This window comes from Cadophora gregata (assembly GCF_030347475.1).
Source record: "Cadophora gregata isolate MNR1 chromosome Unknown scaffold_2, whole genome shotgun sequence".
NCBI lineage: Eukaryota > Fungi > Ascomycota > Leotiomycetes > Helotiales > Ploettnerulaceae > Cadophora > Cadophora gregata.
The window spans coordinates 1751652-1770903 of record NW_026695925.1 but is presented as its reverse complement, the minus strand read 5'-3'; the positions used below and the strand labels follow the sequence as shown (position 1 = coordinate 1770903).

The 19252-nt window shown below is 48.9% G+C and overlaps 8 protein-coding genes across 8 annotated transcripts; 3 read left to right on the top strand and 5 right to left on the bottom strand.

Annotated features, from left to right (window-relative positions):
* Positions 1–247: 247 nt before the first annotated feature.
* ONS95_007874 (uncharacterized protein) lies at positions 248–1939 on the top strand (the record flags this gene model as incomplete). Its single annotated transcript, XM_058501397.1, has 1 exon — positions 248–1939. The coding sequence occupies one exon, from the start codon at positions 248–250 to the stop codon at positions 1937–1939; it is 1692 nt and encodes a 563-aa protein (XP_058362716.1).
* Positions 1940–2381: 442 nt separating this feature from the next.
* On the bottom strand, positions 2382–3885 carry ONS95_007873 (uncharacterized protein). Its single transcript, XM_058501396.1, has 2 exons — positions 3351–3885; positions 2382–3271 (listed from the first exon to the last, which is right to left on the bottom strand). Exons 1-2 carry the CDS (start codon positions 3824–3826, stop codon positions 2797–2799), a joined length of 951 nt encoding a protein of 316 aa, XP_058362715.1. The 5' UTR covers positions 3827–3885; the 3' UTR covers positions 2382–2796.
* Positions 3886–5111: 1226 nt separating this feature from the next.
* ONS95_007872 (uncharacterized protein) lies at positions 5112–6364 on the bottom strand (the record flags this gene model as incomplete). Its single annotated transcript, XM_058501395.1, has 3 exons — positions 5112–5254; positions 5310–5908; positions 5997–6364. The coding sequence occupies 3 exons, from the start codon at positions 6362–6364 to the stop codon at positions 5112–5114; spliced, it is 1110 nt and encodes a 369-aa protein (XP_058362714.1).
* A 657-nt stretch (positions 6365–7021) lies between these two features.
* ONS95_007871 (uncharacterized protein) lies at positions 7022–9013 on the bottom strand (the record flags this gene model as incomplete). The annotated part of the gene is made up of 6 exons (XM_058501394.1): positions 7022–7236; positions 7385–7745; positions 7814–8146; positions 8197–8491; positions 8580–8761; positions 8810–9013. The coding sequence occupies 6 exons, from the start codon at positions 9011–9013 to the stop codon at positions 7022–7024; spliced, it is 1590 nt and encodes a 529-aa protein (XP_058362713.1).
* A 735-nt stretch (positions 9014–9748) lies between these two features.
* ONS95_007870 (uncharacterized protein) lies at positions 9749–10330 on the bottom strand (the record flags this gene model as incomplete). Its single annotated transcript, XM_058501393.1, has 1 exon — positions 9749–10330. One exon carries the CDS (start codon positions 10328–10330, stop codon positions 9749–9751), a length of 582 nt encoding a protein of 193 aa, XP_058362712.1.
* Positions 10331–11086: 756 nt separating this feature from the next.
* ONS95_007869 (uncharacterized protein) lies at positions 11087–11605 on the top strand (the record flags this gene model as incomplete). The annotated part of the gene is made up of 2 exons (XM_058501392.1): positions 11087–11445; positions 11497–11605. 2 exons carry the CDS (start codon positions 11087–11089, stop codon positions 11603–11605), a joined length of 468 nt encoding a protein of 155 aa, XP_058362711.1.
* A 532-nt stretch (positions 11606–12137) lies between these two features.
* On the bottom strand, positions 12138–17435 carry SNT2 (putative PHD type zinc finger protein with BAH domain-containing protein; the record flags this gene model as incomplete). Its single annotated transcript, XM_058501391.1, has 5 exons — positions 12138–13600; positions 13650–14043; positions 14093–16034; positions 16083–16566; positions 16631–17435. 5 exons carry the CDS (start codon positions 17433–17435, stop codon positions 12138–12140), a joined length of 5088 nt encoding a protein of 1695 aa, XP_058362710.1.
* Positions 17436–17975: 540 nt separating this feature from the next.
* Positions 17976–19180, top strand: ONS95_007867 (uncharacterized protein). The gene is made up of 2 exons (XM_058501390.1): positions 17976–18249; positions 18507–19180. Exon 2 carries the CDS (start codon positions 18702–18704, stop codon positions 18999–19001), a length of 300 nt encoding a protein of 99 aa, XP_058362709.1. The 5' UTR covers positions 17976–18249; positions 18507–18701; the 3' UTR covers positions 19002–19180.
* The last annotated feature ends 72 nt before the right edge of the window (positions 19181–19252 follow it).

Genomic DNA, 19252 nt, shown 5'->3' with positions numbered 1-19252 from the left:
ATCGATGCTTCGAAGTGAAAGAAAAGGAAGCCCAACCCATCCGCCTCGCGTCCACTCTCAGCCGTGAGGGGAAGAGGAAGGGAAGTGACAAAGCAGAAGATCAGATCAGATCAGATCGAGCTGATGTGTTTGAAAGACAGAGGGTTGGCCCGATAAACTCTAGTGTTTCTGTTTATCGTGTCGACCTGCCTCGTGCGTGCCGCACCCCCCGGCTGGAGATCCCAACTAACCCAACCACGCTTCTTCCATGCTTTCGCTGGTACGACCTCACCTTTCGCTCACGTTCTTTTTCTTCCTCTACAGTACTCACTTTTCACATTCACGGCGACTTCCAGGAATACAATTCTCCACTCATCCCCTCTTTTCCCCGCACACTCATCCTTTAAGTACTGAGACTCCATGCGCTTGCACCACCCGAACATGCTCCCGACGAGCACAAGGACGTGGTCAGTGTAACAACCTCAGCTCCGGACTTGTACAAGAAAGAAGATCCCCTCTTTTCGCCGACCTCTACACCGACCAGGGTTACACACAACAATTCAATTCGATCTCAGCTTGCTTTTGCACTTCAGCGGACTATGACCTACAGCGTCTCTACAATATCAACATACGCAACAATCTCCCTCACCACATGAATAAATTCGCGAATATGTCGTTGACAGTCAAGCATCTCAATTCAGATGCCTCGTTCCTCCTTACCTTTCAACCAGTCCCTTCATTCCCTCCTCCACCTGGCCAGACACCAACCACCTTCACTGTCGTTCTCGATCCCTGGCTGGCCGGCCCTTCAAAGTTCTTGCATTCCAAGTTCTCGATCTCAAGACACAAGGCCGAATCATGTATTTCGTCCCTGAATCAACTTTCCGAAATCGATCTCGTCGTTATATCCCAGGACAAGAGCGACCACTGCCACAAGGAGACCCTCACACAATTACCCAGGAGTGGTGGAAAGACCCTCATTCTGGCTGAACCGTCCGCTGCCAAAGTCATCCGAAGCTGGAAGCACTTTGCTCCGGAGAAGGTTATCACACTCCCCAAGTTCGAAGACCCTCGATCTGGCAAGCCTTCAAACATCTACCGAATCCCAATTCCTTCCACGTCGTCCAATGGCCGCTCAGGCGAAGTCACAGTTACCTGCCTCGCGCAAAAGCCGGATATCACACGAGTCCATACAGCCATTGGCATCACCTACCGACCTCCACACAATATCGAACCCTCCTTCGAGATGACACCTCCCGCTACACCAAAGTCACAAAGTTTCTCAAGTACATGTGATGATCAAGCACTGTCAGTTATTCACGCACCACATGGCTGCACATACAAGACCGTCGAACGCTACGCTACAACCCATCTCATTGAGCAACAAGCGCTGCCTCTTACAGCTCTCCTTCACTGCTTCGATCGCATCCAGAACGTCTGGTACCTTGGAGGGAATATATGTAGCGGTCTTCCAGGTGGTCAACGTATCGCTCAAGGGCTCTGTGCTAAGGTCTGGATCAGTGCTCATGATGGCGAGAAGGAACTCAAGGGCTTGGCCAACAAGAAGATCGTGGTTCAGAAGTTCGAGCGCGAGGAGGTGGAAAGCGTGATCAGACCTCGGTGTCCAAGAGTTTCCAGCAAGAGATCCGGTACTCAAGCTGTCGTGCTGGCTGTCGGAGAAGACATCCGCTTGTCGAACCACGTGAGCCTTGGTCCTGGAGAGGATGATGAGTCTGAGAAGAAAGTCAAGCTCAGCCGCCTTATTGCCCAAGTCAAAGTCCCTCAACCCGAGCCGTCGCCTGTTGATTCCGAACACAAAGTCAACGTCGACAGACTTCCTTGCCATGTCCAAGTCCCTCAGCCAGAACCTTCCCCTGTGGAATCGGAAATGCGATTGGACGCTAGCACGACACCCATCGGCTACCCAATCTCACCACCAGCAACAGTCCGCAGCATGTGAACACCGATTCGCACGCACTACAACTGCATGATCTTTTTTTGAAGACCATATGAGCTACAGCTTTGCTACTTGTTCCCACTGGACATCTAGCATCTACCTCAAGTCTACGAGCTTTTTCTCCTTTTTGTCTTTTTGAAAGATGTCTCCTTGGACATATGGATTGGTATTTTTGCTTTCCACTTGGCGTACCAAAATTGGTGACGAATGACACGACATCTTTCCTAGCATAGCAAGCGGCGTTTAAATTTTGCTTTTCGGATTGGGAATGGCAGAGCGAGCGAGCGTGGGTGGCTGCCTGGCGCCTTTCTACTTCATAGAAAACCGATACGATACCATACGATGAGATATACCCCAGAGGTTTGCGAAAAGCTATCAGAATTAGATAGCAGAATGAGTTTGTAAGATAAGAAGTCGGAACTTCATAAAATGTGTAATTGGATCACTCAGAGTCGACATTCTCTATTTTCCCCAACCCCCTATCGTGATTGAAATGGCTCTTCACTTGGTAAGATGCTGTCAATCACTTGTGCTTGGTTGAGACTCTAGGACTAGTGGTAATCATTTCTTCTCCTTCAACATCGCTTCCCTCATAGCAGCTCTCGCACTCCTACTACCACCCAGCTTCGGCCCCTTCATAAGCTCCTCTTCCTTCTTCCCGCCTGGCCCTCTAGCAGCCGGCTGCGCAGGTGCCGCCTTCTTCCTCTGTCTCGCAGAAACCTGATCTAAAAAGTCCCTCCTGAACTCCTCTGCGATCCTGTCGTCCGCTGCTTGATCATCGTTGATCCTCTCTGGTTCGGGGGCAGGCTCCTCGTAGATTTCCACTATGGTATAGTTAGCACATGGCCGATGTATGACATTTATAGGGTGGCGGAAATGCTAGACAGAGTCGAGCGGATAGGCAACGTACATCTATTCTCTCTCAAGACAGCTTCAACCAGCTGGTCCCGCTTGATATCCTCACTGCCCCTCCTCTTCCTTGGGACCCACACCGTCCCATCCCTATTCAATCTGACTTTCTTCTTCCTTCCCCCTTGCACAGGCTCTTCCACAATCTCGCCGTCCATCCTCCTCCGCGCGTTGTTCGTGCGCTCGATATTACGGTTGCGCGCTTCGTCGCCGAGATCTATCTCTTGGAGTTTGCCGATCGTTGCGGGTTGGCGCTGTGTTGGGTCCTTATTTCTTGCATGGTTGGGTAATGTAGTGACAGATACAGAGACAGCAGTTGTGGGCGTAGATGTAGATATAGCTGCTCCCGAATCCTTATCCGTTGCTACAGCTTGCGGGCCGTCAGCGGCACGACGTTTAGCTAATTCCGAATCTATATAAGCCATCCTTCCTCTATCAGTCACAATCCAATGCCACAACACAAATCCGAGTCCAATTTATAGGAAACCAAAAGGGAAAGACTCACATATGCCTATTCACATCCCCTACGGTACCCGTCTGCGGCGCAAACTTCCTCGGCACACCACTACTGAGTCCTACCGTATCTCCTCCCTTCTCATCTTCAGGCCGTAGGATCAACTCCCCTTCCTCGTCCCTAGCTACGTGCCCGCTAGCTTTGAACTCCACGCCTGAGCGAGCCTTGTGCTTTTTCCGTAGGCGTAGGATCTCGGCCATGGATACGGCGTCGCTCTCAGTTGTTGCTTCGTCATTTTGAGGAGAGGGAACACTGGCAGTTGAGATCAGCTCGTCGAGGCTTTGGGCTGCGGGTATAGCTGCCGCATCTCTGATTGCTGCTTGGGGTGGTGGAGAGAGGGTTGTTGGAGGAGCTGATTCGTCGTCTGCTGGAGCGCGCTGGCGGTAGATCTTGCGCTTTTTGGAAGGACGAAAGAGAGGAGCATTCGCTGGGTCTGGATCAGGAGTTGGAATTGGTGGTTCTGACATATTAGGTGGTCTGATGTTGTTTGTTAACCTATTAAGGAGTGGTTGCGTGAGATTGCAGACTCAAACTCGAAGCTAGAGATGGAATCCGGGGTAGCTGGTGTGGGGCGTTTATTGTCCGCTTAGGGATTAGTGGCGTTTTGATCCATTTCTGTGCAGACATCACTCTGAAGCTTTTTCGCTTGTTCTCTCTCGAAGGGCTTGGTAATACTTTATATCCTTCCTAATAGCAGTGGTAAATCTTTTGTCCGTATGTTTCGCTTCAGATCTCGCGTCATATAGTTTCATAGGTAATACTTGCCGTTATACTTGATTGTGCGGTTATCATTCTACACTCTCAAGAGAACGATATTGCAGCTTCAATGTTCCAGCTTGAATATGTCACTTTGAATTTGGTTATCTTATTTTAAATTTTTTATGACAGCTTTCCACAAGAGCTTTTCGCAACTGACTTATGAACTGTAGGATGGCTCCGTTCCCTCGGTTGGGCCCTCCATTCTCGCTGAAGGCTAATTTCCCGAAGTTATCACAGGCCGTGACGCACTCCACAAAGCAGTCTTGAATAAAAATGAGTCCATGATTCGACTACTTCTTGATAGAGGAGCTGACCTCGGTAAAATAGACTTCAACGGTCTAACAGTGCTGCATGTAGCGGTTGAGAGTGGTCTGGAATGCATAGTAAAACTTCTTCTGGAAAGCACGAATTGCAATGTGAAAGATTCTTTAGGGAAGACAGCAATATTCTCTGCTGTTCAGGTTGTTAATGATGCTGTAACCAAGCCACTTTTGAATTCTGCTATTGATGTCATTTACCAAGATATTATGGGCGAGACTGCACTTCATGTTGCTGTTAAGAGCCGGTCGGACTCATCAACTGTACTCCTACTTAAGCATGGCGCCGATATCAATGCATGAAAAAAAGCGTGGTATGACAAGCTGTAAACTACTTGATACGGAACAAGTTGATTGTAAGCTTGCAATCAGGGTCAATATTAGACCTCAATCCCTGTCGTCGAGACTTCCTAGTAATACCATCCAAGTTCTTCTGCAGAAACAGACACGAAAGTTCAACTAGCTCTCTCTCAAACTTTGCACTTCATGTTTGAGTGTCTTCGGAAAAGGGTTATGATAGTGCTGACCATTCAAGGAAATGTGGTATATTGCGTAATCGAGGACTAATGTTAAAGCTCAGACAGAGTGTCCCACCATCCAACACATGACTACAAAGATAAGATATTTGCATATTAGGAAGTTCGAGACAGTAGAAGAAGAAAATAGAGTAGTAATACTAGGCAGATCCATCAACCAGAGGGCCCAGAGTTTGCGTGAAGTAAGTCTTTCCTTTGGTCATACTGACCAAGAAACTTGGAAACTTCATATTGCCCATGTGTCCAGTTCCAGCTTTCCTGCCAACAGGAACCATAAGAATGACTAAACCAAATCGTTAATACAGTTCCGGAAAGCCGAGACGAGAGGAGCCACTTACGCTTTTCGTCCTTCTTGTAGGGAAGCAGAGGCTTTCCTTGGTGAGACAGACCAATGTTCTTGGCCACGTGCTCTGCTTGCTTCCCAGTGAGCATCGCTTGTGCCCTTTGCACGGCAGAGATATCCCCCACAGCCCATACGTTCTTCGTGCCTTTGACCTGTAAAAACTCGTCGACAACGACGTAGCCGTTCTGGTTAAGGAATTCCTGAGGCACATAAGATGAATTAGGGATCAGGCCGGCAGTTGGCAAATAGAGATCGGTAGTGATCTTTTGTCCGTCCGAGAGGGTAAGTTCAGTACGGCCATCAGGGGTCGTGGCGGAGCCTAGGATTTTTGTTGAGGGTGTAATGGTAACATTCACGGCTTTGAGTTGCTTTGTCGCCGTTTTGGAGACGTTTGGTGGTGTACCCTCGAGAACTTGAGCACCACTCGCGATCAGTGTGATCTTCTTAACTTTCCCATATTCAAATCCCAGCTCTCCAGCCGTCTCTACTCCTGTCGGACCTGCACCACCAACGACAATCGACGTAGCTTTCTTGACCTTGGCTTGGAAGTCATGTAGCGCATCGCGTGTTGCTTCGTAAGATCCGCGTGCCTTCCTAAAATCCAGGAACAATGAATTAGCGACATTGCTGTACATCCCTATTTCCACCATCGATGGCAGATGTTTGCATGCACACAACTCACCATGGTACGTCTCCTCTCGTACTTGAGCCAGTGGCAAGGATTAGATCATCATAGCTGATGACTTTCTCTCCATCAGCTCCCGAGACAACGACGGTCTTAGCTGCAACATCCAATTTCTCCGCAGTACCAATTATCAATTCAAATTTGTTGCCGTATTGTTTGAAGCCTGGCGCAAGCTCCTGGAAGAATTTTTCGTCGGCGAATTGCCCGGGGATGATGGCTCGAGGAGTAGCAAGATTGAAGTAAAGATGCGTTGATTTGGATACAAGAATGACCTTGACCGCTCCTGTTTTGGGTGCCTGTTTGAGAAGCTTGTGTGCCGTACCCACGCCCCCGAAAGAACCACCAAGAATCAAAACCGTCTTCATTGTGCTGTGAGAGATGCGATTTCTCGATTAGAAGTGATAAGACCTTGGAAAGATTCTGAAGTTGATTTTAAGTATGTGGCTGAAGGATAGAAGATCTGACGAACTTTCACGCCTCGGGCGTTCTCCAGAGTTATATCGAAAAGTCCATGGGCCCGGAATTATGGTTGAAGCTTTCGCAATTTTAATGCTTGGTAAACCACAGTATCCACCGTCCTTGATCAGGTAATGAGACGAATTGTCAAACGATGAACGGAAAAGCTTATCGAACTGCTCTCTCCAAATCTGGAAGCGTGGTTGCGACTACCAGACTAGAGGCTTGAAGTTGTTTGTTTTGCCGCAGCAAACAGCCAATAGAATGAGGAAGCGCAGACATGGTGCGGAGTCGTCCTCGGAACTTCGCTTCACGTCTGTTGCCGCAGATTTTCCGCGCGAGGACCGCAACCAAAGAAGCGCACGGCTCGACCAATCAGAGGCAGAACCGCAATTCATTACAATTCCGGAGGTTGTCAGTGACAATGAGTCCGAGAATTAAACCTCCAGTGGTTTGTCATCAGTTGTCGTGGCTTGTGCTGAACTTTCGACAAAGCCAACTTGCAAATTATCTTTACAAAGCAGAATGCCGACATTGTCGAGTCGTCCTCACGCAGCCTTGGAGACTTACAATAGCAAAATGTTGCTCTCAGAGAGTCGTTTCAGGCACCTCTGCCATCCTCCTCCATCGAAGGCATCATCTCTCGCAAGCCAGGCTTCTTCCAGGAGAGGAAGGATCTTGCTTCGATGTTCGAGGGAAGGTTCCAATACTGGCGTAGCAGAAAAGACACATCTGAAGAATGATTGATCTTCTGGACTTGCGACATATCCGATAATGTATACTATGTGTAAGTTATGTGTCAGCGTTTGTCTTTAACAGATTTTCTAACCATTGTACGAGCATTGCAGCAGTCATTCTTCAAGCAGCAGGGCAAAGTGATCAACCCCAGCCCAAGAAGGAAAGAACATCAAGAAGCATATTTCACTCACGGGGAAAGATTATGACGTGCATTATGTCGCGAGGCATCTGAGTTCGAAGAATCATCATCGCTTCTTCTGCCAGAGGGCACGTCTCTTGGCGAGATCCTTGAACAACCAAGTACAGGTAAATCGAAGCAGCAAGGGCAAACAGACGTGTGACACAGGCCTGGTTGTGTAACGATGTGTCCGCTGGGGCAGCTGGCTTCGAGTGTACTTGGAGACAAAGAAGAGCTTGCTCGGTCAACCCGCGTTGTAATTCATGCCTGATGTCGTCGACTTTCCGGTCGAATGGAGTGCTTCCATTTTCACTTCCCATACAGCCAGTCTGGAGTAGTTGGACTTTATTTTCATACAGTGCAGCAATACGACCCTGAGCAAGGTACGACGGATTAGCTTTGAATGCGTCAATGAGATAGCGGCCATGGTCGTAGCACTTACAATTTGGAGGATGGCCCAATTACTTGACCCAATGATGGTTTCCAGCCTGATATGTGAACGAGGACTAAGTGCATGTGAATGTAGCGGAAGGAGGCTAGGTGCCTTCCCAGATGTGATGCAATCGAGTATATCAAGCCAGATGATTACCCCAGATAAAAACTTGAAAGACGTGACTTTCTCATTTGGTTGTCCCTCCCATACAGGCGGGAACAAGCTGGCTGCGGTGGGTTCAAGTGTCCCAAGCTCAGTTGACTGGCTCCAATATCCTTGCAGCGTGGTCGTTGTAGCTGCACGTAAGTGGATCTTCCAAGCAGTTCCGTGGCCGGCAAATAGCTAATATTCCATTAGCGCAATCGAAAGTAAAATAATGACATAGATCAAACCTCGAAGTATATGAGCTGCACGACAGCCGCCATTAGCCCAAGATTGTCCCTGGGACAAGCTTTGAACACAATCCAGTGGTCAACGTTCTTGATTGCCTCCTGAAACTCTTCCAAGCATATAGAAAGATGCTTTTCTTGTTCCACCATCGAGTGGTGAGCAACACATCGCTGACTGGCCAAAAGAATACTTCCCCTATGGTAGGCGCTTAGCGCCAAGCTCGCATGGTACAGCGGTTTCGTTCGCAACAGTAAAGAAAGAAGCCAACTACGGCCACCTTCTGCAATTTGCGGCTTGCTACAAAGTCAAATGGTGTCAGATTTGTCATTTCCAATGCTTGTCCGGTAAGCAAGCTCCAGATGATGGGATGAAGAACAGTACTTACTACATTGGATGCTGTAAAGGAAATACATGATCAAGGAAGTGCATGAGCAGGACTGTCTCATTTTTTGAGACAGCAATCATCTCAACAGGTGGAAAGTTAGGGCATTCCTGATTAGCTGCGGGCGAAGAAGACTGATTTCTATCGGATACAGATGACTTGGTCGCAGCGTCCGTTGAAGCCGCCTGCTCATATCAGACCACCAATACCGAATGACTTGAAGAATGACTTACAGGTGAAGTTTCCGAGCCAGTAGGCTCCAGCATATTACCTGCGGAACCGTTGTCTGCGACTTTATTGCCCGATTTAGGAGCTAGAATGGTTCCTCCCCCCTTTTCCTCGTTCCCGGGAGATTTGCGAAATCTTGACAGCGTTGTCCCCAAACGACCTTTCTTCCGGGAAGTGTGTTTAACGATTTGCTTTATGTTGTTTGCCATAGCTCTTTCTCTTTCTCCACCATCCATCCATTCTGGCTTGGGACCATAGCCGTAACATGTGATACTGAGGGATTCACAGATCAAGCATATGTCACGTCTCTCGTCACATTTCTTGCGACGGAGCCGACAGGTCCAACAGCCTTGCTTGCTACGTAGCGGACCGCTCATCATGGATATTGTAAGTTGTTGATCAATGTCCTTGCCGGAATTGGCTCGCGATGCCTGAAGATGTCAGCGACGCCAAGGTGGACGGTCCGAAACTTTACAGTTCATGATCACGTGATCGGAATTCAGCTACGAAAACCTCGGATGAAGATGTATTTGAACGCAATCTCACGTTCATCGATAGTCTCTGCGGTCAACTGGAGGTTCTGAGACTATTCTCAAGCCTGCGTGCTTTTTGCGTACATATGAGGCACCTGCTCTCGGTGCCAATACTTCCTCGCCAGATCCCCCGAGGATGAAAAGAATACATCCGGCTAGCAGTTATATTACACACAAGCAACACATCAAATCTAAATCCCAGATTGCCGAGCCTACAGCTCTATATTCGAGCGTCCAGCCCTTTTCAACACTCTCCACGTCCTCCTTCCCCAGAAGCAACAGCTATTTGCTGCTGTTTCTGCCCTCCACAGAAGACATAGCTTGTCCTTTCGTCTTATTGAGTGGCTATCTGCCTGGATCGGAGGATTCATTGCACAAGTTTTTGTAATCCATGTCACACTCTTTCCCACCTCAGACATCGAGTAGTCGATCATGCTCAGACGATCCGGAACGTTCCAGCTCCCGCTCCCGTTCCTTAAGCTCCTTCTCATACTCCGCCTGCTCAGTCTGTTCAATCAGCTCATCGAAGTCGATCATTCCCCCAGCATTGTTATCTCTCTTCCTCTCCGCCGCCTTCAGCCCGAGAGCCTTCCTCTCCTCTTCCGCCTTCGCAGCCCTCTTCGCGTCCCTTTTGAACTTCTCCACCCAAGGATTATTGCCCAGCGTGTATGGGTTCTGGCCCGAATAGCCCATGACAACCGCTCTCCTAACTTCCGGCAGATCTAAAAGCTTCTGCCAATCCTCCTTTACGGTCTGGTATTCACGAAGCTCGTAGTCCTTCAATCCCTGAGTGCCATCATGCGTCCAGAAGTAAATGCGCAGAACGCCTGTCTCGTGGAACTTGGGGACTTCTCCTGTCCATGCGATCTTCAGTGTGGATTTGAGTCCGGACCAGTAGGAGTATATAAGACCCTCCTGCTCGTCCGGGTGGGAATCGAAGAAGACGATCGGGGTGCCAAAATCGACCCGGATGCTGGGTTCGTCGGATGCCATGGTTAAAGGTAGGTAGGACGAAGTGATTCAACTGTAAATATTATGGAGGAGAAGGTTGAAGCCGACCTGTACAAGTAAAGTAGATAGAATGAGAGGCAGAAAGGATATCGCGGGCAATTGTACAGTGGTGGTCTAGAATAATTCCCACAGAAGGTGCCGAGACTCGTCGTCATTTTTGGACGAATCCCAGCCCAGCCGGGTTTCAGCCGAATCACCCGCTTTCATTTGCATCCCGAGCCGGCCGAGCTCTTAGTCTGCTCGGCATGACATTTCAATCTTCTTCATCAGATAGAATTATATTGAAAACCGTACAGTCCAAAATTATGTTTAGATTCCTAATTGGAGAGACTCTATCAAGTTAGGATCCAGAATACTTTTCATTAATGCAGTAAGTGTCGAAATGCGCTCAGGAGTGGGGTTAATGTGCCGACGCCATTTTCCTGGCAGGTGATTCATGGTGCTTGCAGACAACTGCCTCAAGTATTTACTCTCTCTACTCTTCCTCACACCAAAATTGTCAGTAATCTAATAGCCAAACGATGCCTGAACCAGAAGAGAGTTCGGATGGCGTCTCAAAAACAACTTTCACGGCACTGTCAAACCACCTCCCTCACTCCATCGCTCTTCTCCGCCGCCTACAGTTCATGAACATGAAAGGCGGGAAAACACCCAATAGCCATGTCTTTACAATCTTTGAGTCTCCCGACATCTTCACAGTTGCGTATCTTGATTTTTTCCCGTGGAACAGAAACCGAAATGTGGCTCTATTCATCTATGGAAAAATTAGAAGGAAGCCAGATCGAAACGAAGTGTCAAGAACAGGTTCTTGAAATCCTCAGACGAGTGAAGGATATTGAAGGCCCTTATGTGCAAGTGAATGGTGCGAGAGCAACTCCTGGGATAGTTCTGACAGGAAGCCTAAATGAGAAGGTTCTCAATCTTCTAGAGGAGCAGCAGAGGGTAAAGCAGGCAACTGGTCCTCACTTCAAATTTATCTTTGAGGCGGGAAATTTACCTCCAGATGTGGCGCTTCACAGTGAGGATTTGGTGTATTCGGAGATCCGAAGAAGCGATGTCCCACTCGTTCTGTCTCGGACTGAAATACCCAGGAAAGAGTGTGTAGTGGCATTTCCAATGCTATCGCCGCCTTGCTGATGGGGAAATAGGAGGCCTATGGTACTTCTGCCGAGCTTGGCCGTCTTTTTCAACAATGCGCCAATTGCTTGGGGCTTCTTAGGTGACGAAGGACATCTCTTCGCCATGATGCTTTACTGACAAGTAATAGGCCCGGATGCTTCGTTGACCAGTTTACATGTCGAGGTGAGTTTGAATTCTTCTCCTTGACTTCGATATACATTAAAAAAAGTTTCAAAGGAGAATTATCGTGGCCAGGGTCTGGCTAAAGCAATTGCGAGGAACTTGTTTTGTACAAAAGCTTCCGACTTTGGACCAGAAAGAATATATCATGCCGATGTAGGTACCAGTAATCTGCAGAGTCAAGGGGTCTGTAAGAGCCTTGGAGGAAAAGCCGACTTCTGTGTCTACTGGACATGGATAAGGCTGTGAGCAAAGGAGCCGTAATAATTTGGAAGGTATCTATCATTTCCCACCGAGTACATAGAGCAGGCTATTGCGCTTTCCTGCTCATGATGAATCTATTCATACATCTTCACGTCCCATTGAACGCCACGCTTGAAAATCCCTCCGCCATGATAGATCCTAAACCCAGCCACCATGACCCCCACCTTTGTTTCATACATGCAAGACAAAGACCAAGAATTTATATGCTGGAATAATACAGATTGTTTTAAGAGAGTAGGTTTCGCAGAGAAGGAGATGCACTCGCCCCGCCATTAACACGACCATCATTTGGTCGAGCATTGCTATTGGGAGGATTCATAGATTCTCTGCTCTGAGGATGCGATTCGCGGAGTAAAGGCGGGCTACCATGTGGTGGTCCAAACGGATGGCGGGGATGCATTGGAGCATGGGAGTGAGAGAATGGATGCTCAGGAGCCCTTGGAGGTGGCCCCCCGTTGGTCAAGTGTTGAGGAGGCGGTCGCGTAGAAGCGTACGATGGATATGTGCCGTTTTGCATATAATCTGCTGGAGAACCCATGCTACGATGCGGTGAAGGCGGATGAAAGCCAGTCGGACCTTGTGGTATCTGACCATTTTGGCGCGGAGAGTGCGGTACGCCATGTATTGGTTGCCGCATTTGAGGTTGGCCATTATGTGACTGCATGGATCCAGAGTTACGTCGAGGAGAGTGGCTGCCATTCATGTGGTTTACCAGGGGCCCAGTCTGGGCCCCAGGAGAGTGTCGTGGCCAGTTGTATGAAGGGCCATTAGGCGGGTAAGACGGAGGAGGAGGAGGCCAGACAAATGGTGCTGGCGGTGGTTGGCCCATTTCTGGCTCGGGGGTGGCAATCCGAGGTGGTTGGCTGAAATCGAGAGGTGGACGCGATGGTTCTCGAGTGGTTGACGTGGGTGGAGGCGGTGGAGTAGGCTCTTTCCGAATCTTCTTCCAATGGCACTGATGACATTGAAATTCAGTAGGAGTGATGAGCTTGGCAGGATTTTGGTGCAAGGCTGCTGCTGCCAAAGCCACATTGGTGCCACCAGTGTCTTCAGGAGAGCCGTTCGCAGCGTGGCCATTGGTCAATGGTAACTCTCTTATTGGAGCTTGCTCGCTGTCTATCATCATAGGTACATCGGCAGCAGGCTCAGAAGTTTGCGTTGGTGCATCTGGTGGGAACGGCCACCATTTGGGGCTGACATCAACGTCGCAAGTGACGCATATCTTCGATGTACTGTTCTTGGCAACTGAATTCAAGTCCCGGTACGAGTCTTCCGTCTTCACATTAGAAACCGATCCTTTCCCAGTTGATGCATTCCCATTCGTGCCAGTAGTTGTCGAGCTTCGTCGGTTAGGAACTTGTGCGGGAGTTGCTTGAGGATTCAAGACCTTCGTTGACTGGTTAACGAGCGTAGCCTTGCGGACTGTACCAGTCAATGTCAAATCAGCCTGCTTGAAATTTTGAACGTAGAGCTGCAAAGCATTCAGCCCCGTCTCTGGATCAGCAATGTCATGCATTCGGTGAACAGTTTTCGTAGGGACATGGTCCTTGCACCATATGCCCGCTGTCATCGTGCCTACATTTTGGCCTATGTTGACAGCTATATTCGGTTGATCACGTCGACCTTGCTTAATGGGGGATATATCAAAGCCAAGGAGATACCCTGCTTGGTGGGCACACCCAACGTGTACTAAGTATGTCAGGCTTAGACGCTCATCTTTTAAGAGCGGAAAACATACCTGGTGTTTTGCAACATTGGCAACTGACACATGCACCCTTGTTCTTTTTGCATACCTTGCAGGTCTCGTCATATCTAGCTGTGGGGATTGAAGGAATGCCCTCCGAAGGCTCAAGAGCTTTTGCGTTACCAAACTTGACTTCAGGGGTAAAAACAGCACAAGTGACATGGACCCAGTTGTTATTCGCGGTACGTTTCAATGGTTCTCGAGGATTGACGGGTCTGTTCTGCTCTTCTTGCTTTTTGCGAAAATAGTCGGCCGCCTTTTGATTAGCTTCTCGTTCGATTCGCTCTCGCTCACGTTCTTTCTCTGTTTTCTTCTTGTGGGTGACTTTTGGTGGCTCAACAAAGTCGTGCTCTGTATATTCTATTGGGCAAAGGGTGCACTTGTATTGCTAGAGGCTGTCAGTAATGAATGGCCGTGAATTGCCACCGTGTACTTACGATCGAAACCTGAGGGTTCTTGTCATTGGAGCACATATCGCAAATCCATTTGCTTGGGCTTCGATTTTCTCCCACTACACCATAACAGTTGCGATGGACAGTCATTCGGCATTCTTTGCAAGATAGATGCTGGTCACCCATGGGGTCCATCTGTCCGCAAATTGCACAAGGAAGTATCTTAGCTTTTGGCGGCTCTGGTGGTGGTGGAGGACCGGCAGGTTTCTCAGCTACCAGTTTCTTCCTCGCTGCAGGTACTACAGCCACATCCACACCAGGTTCGATGGTATCTCTCTCAGGAGCGGCTTTTTGCTTTTTCCGTGGCGGCTCAGGTCCCACCGGTAAATTAGCCAAAGCTGGTGCTGGCGTCCCGTTTGTGGACAGAGGTGCAACTGGGGTAACGTTCACTGCTTCGTTGGTAACTTCGTTGGCTGCAGCTAGCTCCTTCAAGAGCTCCTCATCGATCTTCCTCTTCCAAGCTCGACCGCTAGCCTGCGTCGCTTTCTTGACCTCGTCTATATCTTCCCACTGGATACCATAACGTCGCCACAGTTCAGCGCATCTCCTACATAAGGCAACCATGAATTGGTTGCCCTTATCTTTCCCAACAGGCTTGCCACCAGCCGGATTATCGGATATCATGGTACCAGCTGGCGTATTTGGAGCACGCCGCCATTGTCGGGACTCCCTCGTCGTGCAAAACTTGCATTGAAACGATCTTTTCCTATCACGAGCTTTCTCGTTGTCGAAAGCAGAATCGTCATTTTCGTCAGCGACATCGTCTTGTAATTTTCCAGTGGTGGCCTCCGCTCTCTTCGCCTCCTTCTTCCCTTTCCGACCGCTGTAGCTTCCCCAGATATGCTTTCCACGCTCCGTCTTCTTCCAGGTATAATAGAATCGAACAATGTTTGCGGCGCTGACTGTTTTGACGTGTTTCTTGAGGCTGTGCCATTCTGATCCAAACTTCGTGACGCCGTCTTCGAACTTTTTGAGTTCCTGCGGACTAAGATCGGGCTCCTTGAAAGTTCTCTTGTCTGTCTGTGATAAGACATGGAGGGCTTGTTCAACATCATAACCATTGAGATGCAAGGTATGAAGTGCGACATCTAGTAGATTTGTCGACAGGTCAGGAAGTCCAAGATGCCTTGCAAGCTGCGCAGCACGGCCCATGTAATCAAAAATCATTTGTTCTCTGGCCGGTATTGGGTGCCCTTCCGGATCGAAACCTGTGACAGTTCTTCCAGGGACCTCTATGGCTTCAGGCAGCTTGTAGAGCAAAGTTGCAGTGCTGTTCGGGTCGCCATCTTCGTAATCTTCTCCTCTATGGACATAGCCGGGAGGTTCATCCATCACCCACTTCGGACGCTTCTCTCGCGCGATCTTGTCGGCCTCCAAAGCGGCTATCGTATCCTTGTGCAGCTTGGTATCTTTCTTGTGACCACCTCCTTTCACATATTTCCTTTTAATCTCAGCAGGTTTGACATACTCCACAGGCCTACCAGGCCAGATCGGAACAATAGCTTGATGCCGAGGGCCAAGACGTGAGCTCGCTCTTGGATAAATCCGGTCATCGTAATCTAATGCGTCCTCAACTTTGCAATGAATGCCAAGATATCTGAAAAGCCACAGGCTGGCCTGGTGTATCTGTTCCGCTGTGCCAGGGTGGAACGAAACATCGACTTCACTGGACACTGGGCTTGTCCGACCAGTATCGGGATCATCGCCAGCGGCTTCGTGAGCTTCGTCATCATCGTCAATATTCTCATCATCTTCGGTTGGGTCATTGACATTTGGGGTATTGCGGGCTTCGAGTTTTTTCTCCTGCGCTTTGCTACATGGCCCACAAGCCCAAGCAAATCCACGGGATGGCTTCTTCAGTAAAGGAGGATTCACGCAACTCATGTGATATGTATTGTGACACACTGCACAGTCCACTGAGTCATTGCTTGATATCTGTTAGTTGATTTCACATTGTTTGATGGGGGCAACAAACCTTGCACAGTACTTGCTGCACCGTTTGCAAGATTTAACAGCACTTGTCAACTCTTTGCCACGTCCCGGCTCAACGACTATAAATTTCCATCTTTCGTCAAGAACTTTTTTAACTTCGGCAGGCACATTTATGACTTGACTCGTTGGGATGACATCGTAGTAACGGTGAATGTAGCGGTCGTAAAGCTTTTCGTACCAGAACGAATCTTTCGATTTTCTAAGCTCGTCCAGCTTCTCAACTTCGGACTTGTGCTTGATTTGACATTTTCCTCTAAGTGCTGTCAAAGGGCTCACATCAGAGTGCATAGATGCAAACACCTGCCGAGTGTCGTTCACTTTGCGCCCAATATCTTTGGCTCGATAATACCAGTTCAGGCGCAAAGCATCAATAGGCTGGGTAGCGTCGTTGTTAATGTGGAGGAACTCCATGATGCGACCCAGATAATACGGTTCCCCAGGAGGCTCACAGACAAGATACGCGTGATCTAATAATATCAGTCATTGATTCTTGTTATGACTGCGAAGAAAGGATTGCAATCATGTACTTACCATTGACTTCTAGAACGGTTCCATCATCAGCTACAAGCTTTTTATTCTTCAGGCGCCCCCCACAATTTTCAAAACTCAGCATATTCGAATCTTCGAGGCTATTTCCTGTGTACAGGGCGATACTGGATCTTCGGGTCACCGCTTGAGACGTGTTCTGTGGTGGGACTTGAAGCTGGGGTTGTTGTAGGGGTGCCTGTGTTGCTGCCTTTCTTTTCTTCGAATGACCGCCGTTAGCTGTTGGATTGGCAGAAAACGTAGATGTCCCTGGTATAGGATCTTTGTGGTGTATTGGAATTGTAGGGGCATTGTCTTGTATAGTTCCGTTCGAAATTCTAGTGGCATTTTGCGTTTGCCCAGCCTCTGTGGTAGACATCGCTTCCACTGTCCTTGTTGCTTTGCGCCCAGTGCTCTCTTTCAGAGGCGGCGCTACTTCGAATTCTGCATCCAGTTCTTTATCCTCAGCATAATTTGGTCGAGAATTCCCAGTCCTGTTGCGCGACCGTGTACCGTAAGGGATTGCAGGACCTGTACCACTTGATGCCGCATCCTTCGTAGAGGGGTTTGAGGAGTTGGAATTAGATGCGGTCATTGGCTGCGATTCTGCCGCTCGAGAAATCGTTCCATTTGCAGCGGATGATTTGACCGTGTCTGTCTTCGAGACAGCTGGCTGAGGAACGTCGGGCGCGGCTTCGCCAGTCTCATTCGAATTCGGATCTTGTGCTAGAACGTCGTCATTGTTCTCATGTGGTGAACTGGCATGTGTTGATACTGCGATACTCGAGCGACGTGAACCATCTTTGGCCATCGCGGAATTTCTATAGGCAGCTCTGGCGCTGCCACTCTCCTATTGAGTGGAAAGGAAGCGCTTCCCGCAAGATCAACGGGCGAGAAGCGCTGAAGTACGAGGCTATCGAACGAGGGCAACAAGACTGCGACCCATCAGAGTGAAAGTCCGTGTTGGATCGACTGTGCGAAGCGTAGAGTGAAATATCCAGAGAAAAATCGCGTTGCGGTGCGTGCAATGGTATACGTCCTGTGGACTAGATCTACGCCAATGATGCTGGAAATGGCAGGAGACAAGGCTATGCCATGCATGGAATAGGCTTGTCGCAAGAAGTACCTGGCAGGTGTATTGAGAAATCCGTTTATGTCTCGCAGTACTGGAAATGAGTGAGGCGCCTCGTGTGGGGAGTTGTCGTGGATTTTACGGTTTGGGGGGGAAGTAGATGTTCGGGAAGGAAAGTTGATGGTGGAAGGACGGATGTATGTTGCGCTAGGTAGAGGCAGGGCATCCAGTCCCATCCCTCGGGCAGGGGAGACGACCACCAAGCAACATCACCTTACATGCCCCAATAAAGCATAGTATTTTACACAAGATCAATCCCAGCTGGCGTGCCGCCTAACTTCGAATACTACCAGCACAGCAGGAACTTATCATCACTAATAAAGCACAGAGCCTGAATCTTGAGGGGGACCCTTGAATCACCTCCTCGACTTGGCTATGTTGCACTTTTGCCAGGGTCCAATAACTTTGTATAATGTTCTCACAAGATAGGTTTTGAAGACATACGAGTCTGAGTCACGCACGAAGAAGCGCATCTAGTGGGACAGAGCATAAGGTAGTCTGAAAGAGCAATTCATCTATTCCCGTGGGAGGTAGTCAGCCCAACCCTACCCATGTCTCCTAAGCAATTGCCTTGCTCTCTCCCCTTTTCAGAATATGGCTTCAAGAATATTTTCCAGTGTACCAACGAGCAGTATGCTCTACACTTCATTTGCGATTCGGGTCGCTTCTAGCAAGTTCCCACCTGCTGCTCTCCACCCCTTTTTGGTTTATCGGGGTAGTCGTCCGTAAGCTCTAAGACATTTTGGACAGGCACAGGCGCGCAACAGCATTTACCACTTGAGAAGGAAATCTGTACGGCAGGGAGCCTGAATCTCACAACGGGTCCAAAATTATTATACAGACGCGATGATGTAACTTTTGGTGCATACTACGGTGTAGTGCCTACAATGTAGAGTATCGGATCATGAGTGGCGAATCATCATTTAAGACCGTTCCTTCGGAGTAATGATTTGCTCGGCCCCCAAAGGTGTTTCTCATGCTACGGTGGATAGCATGGACGTTTCGATGAGTTTTGCACTCCTTTCTACCAGTCTAGCAGCTGGTAATATTAGTGAGTTGACGATCTGGAACTCGAAATCCGAGGGCATCCTTCAAGCAGTGCTGGGTGTGCTGGGTGTGCTGCCAGGTCGAAACAGTATTGCTTCTTACCAGCTCATAAAAAGGCTGAGCTTTCCACATCCTTGGCCGAGAAGGGGAGAGAATGCTTCCCGAAAATGGTCTTCCTTGCTATGGTCGAAAATCTGATAGGCCAGATTTTCCACGACTCTTGCGCCAGTGTCAGTGTAGTTAGTGTAGCCTGTAAACCTGTCGAGACTGGTGATCACGGCGTGGAGATGCTGAAATGCATGAGCTTCATTAGAGCTGGCCACCATGGCCACCAGATGAATTGGATACCGCGGTTCTCATGAAGCGAAGCGCGGTGGCAGAGTGTGGACTCTGTGGAGAGGTGCCAGCAGTTTCCTCCACGGCCGCCTGTGATACGGTGATGGGAAGGT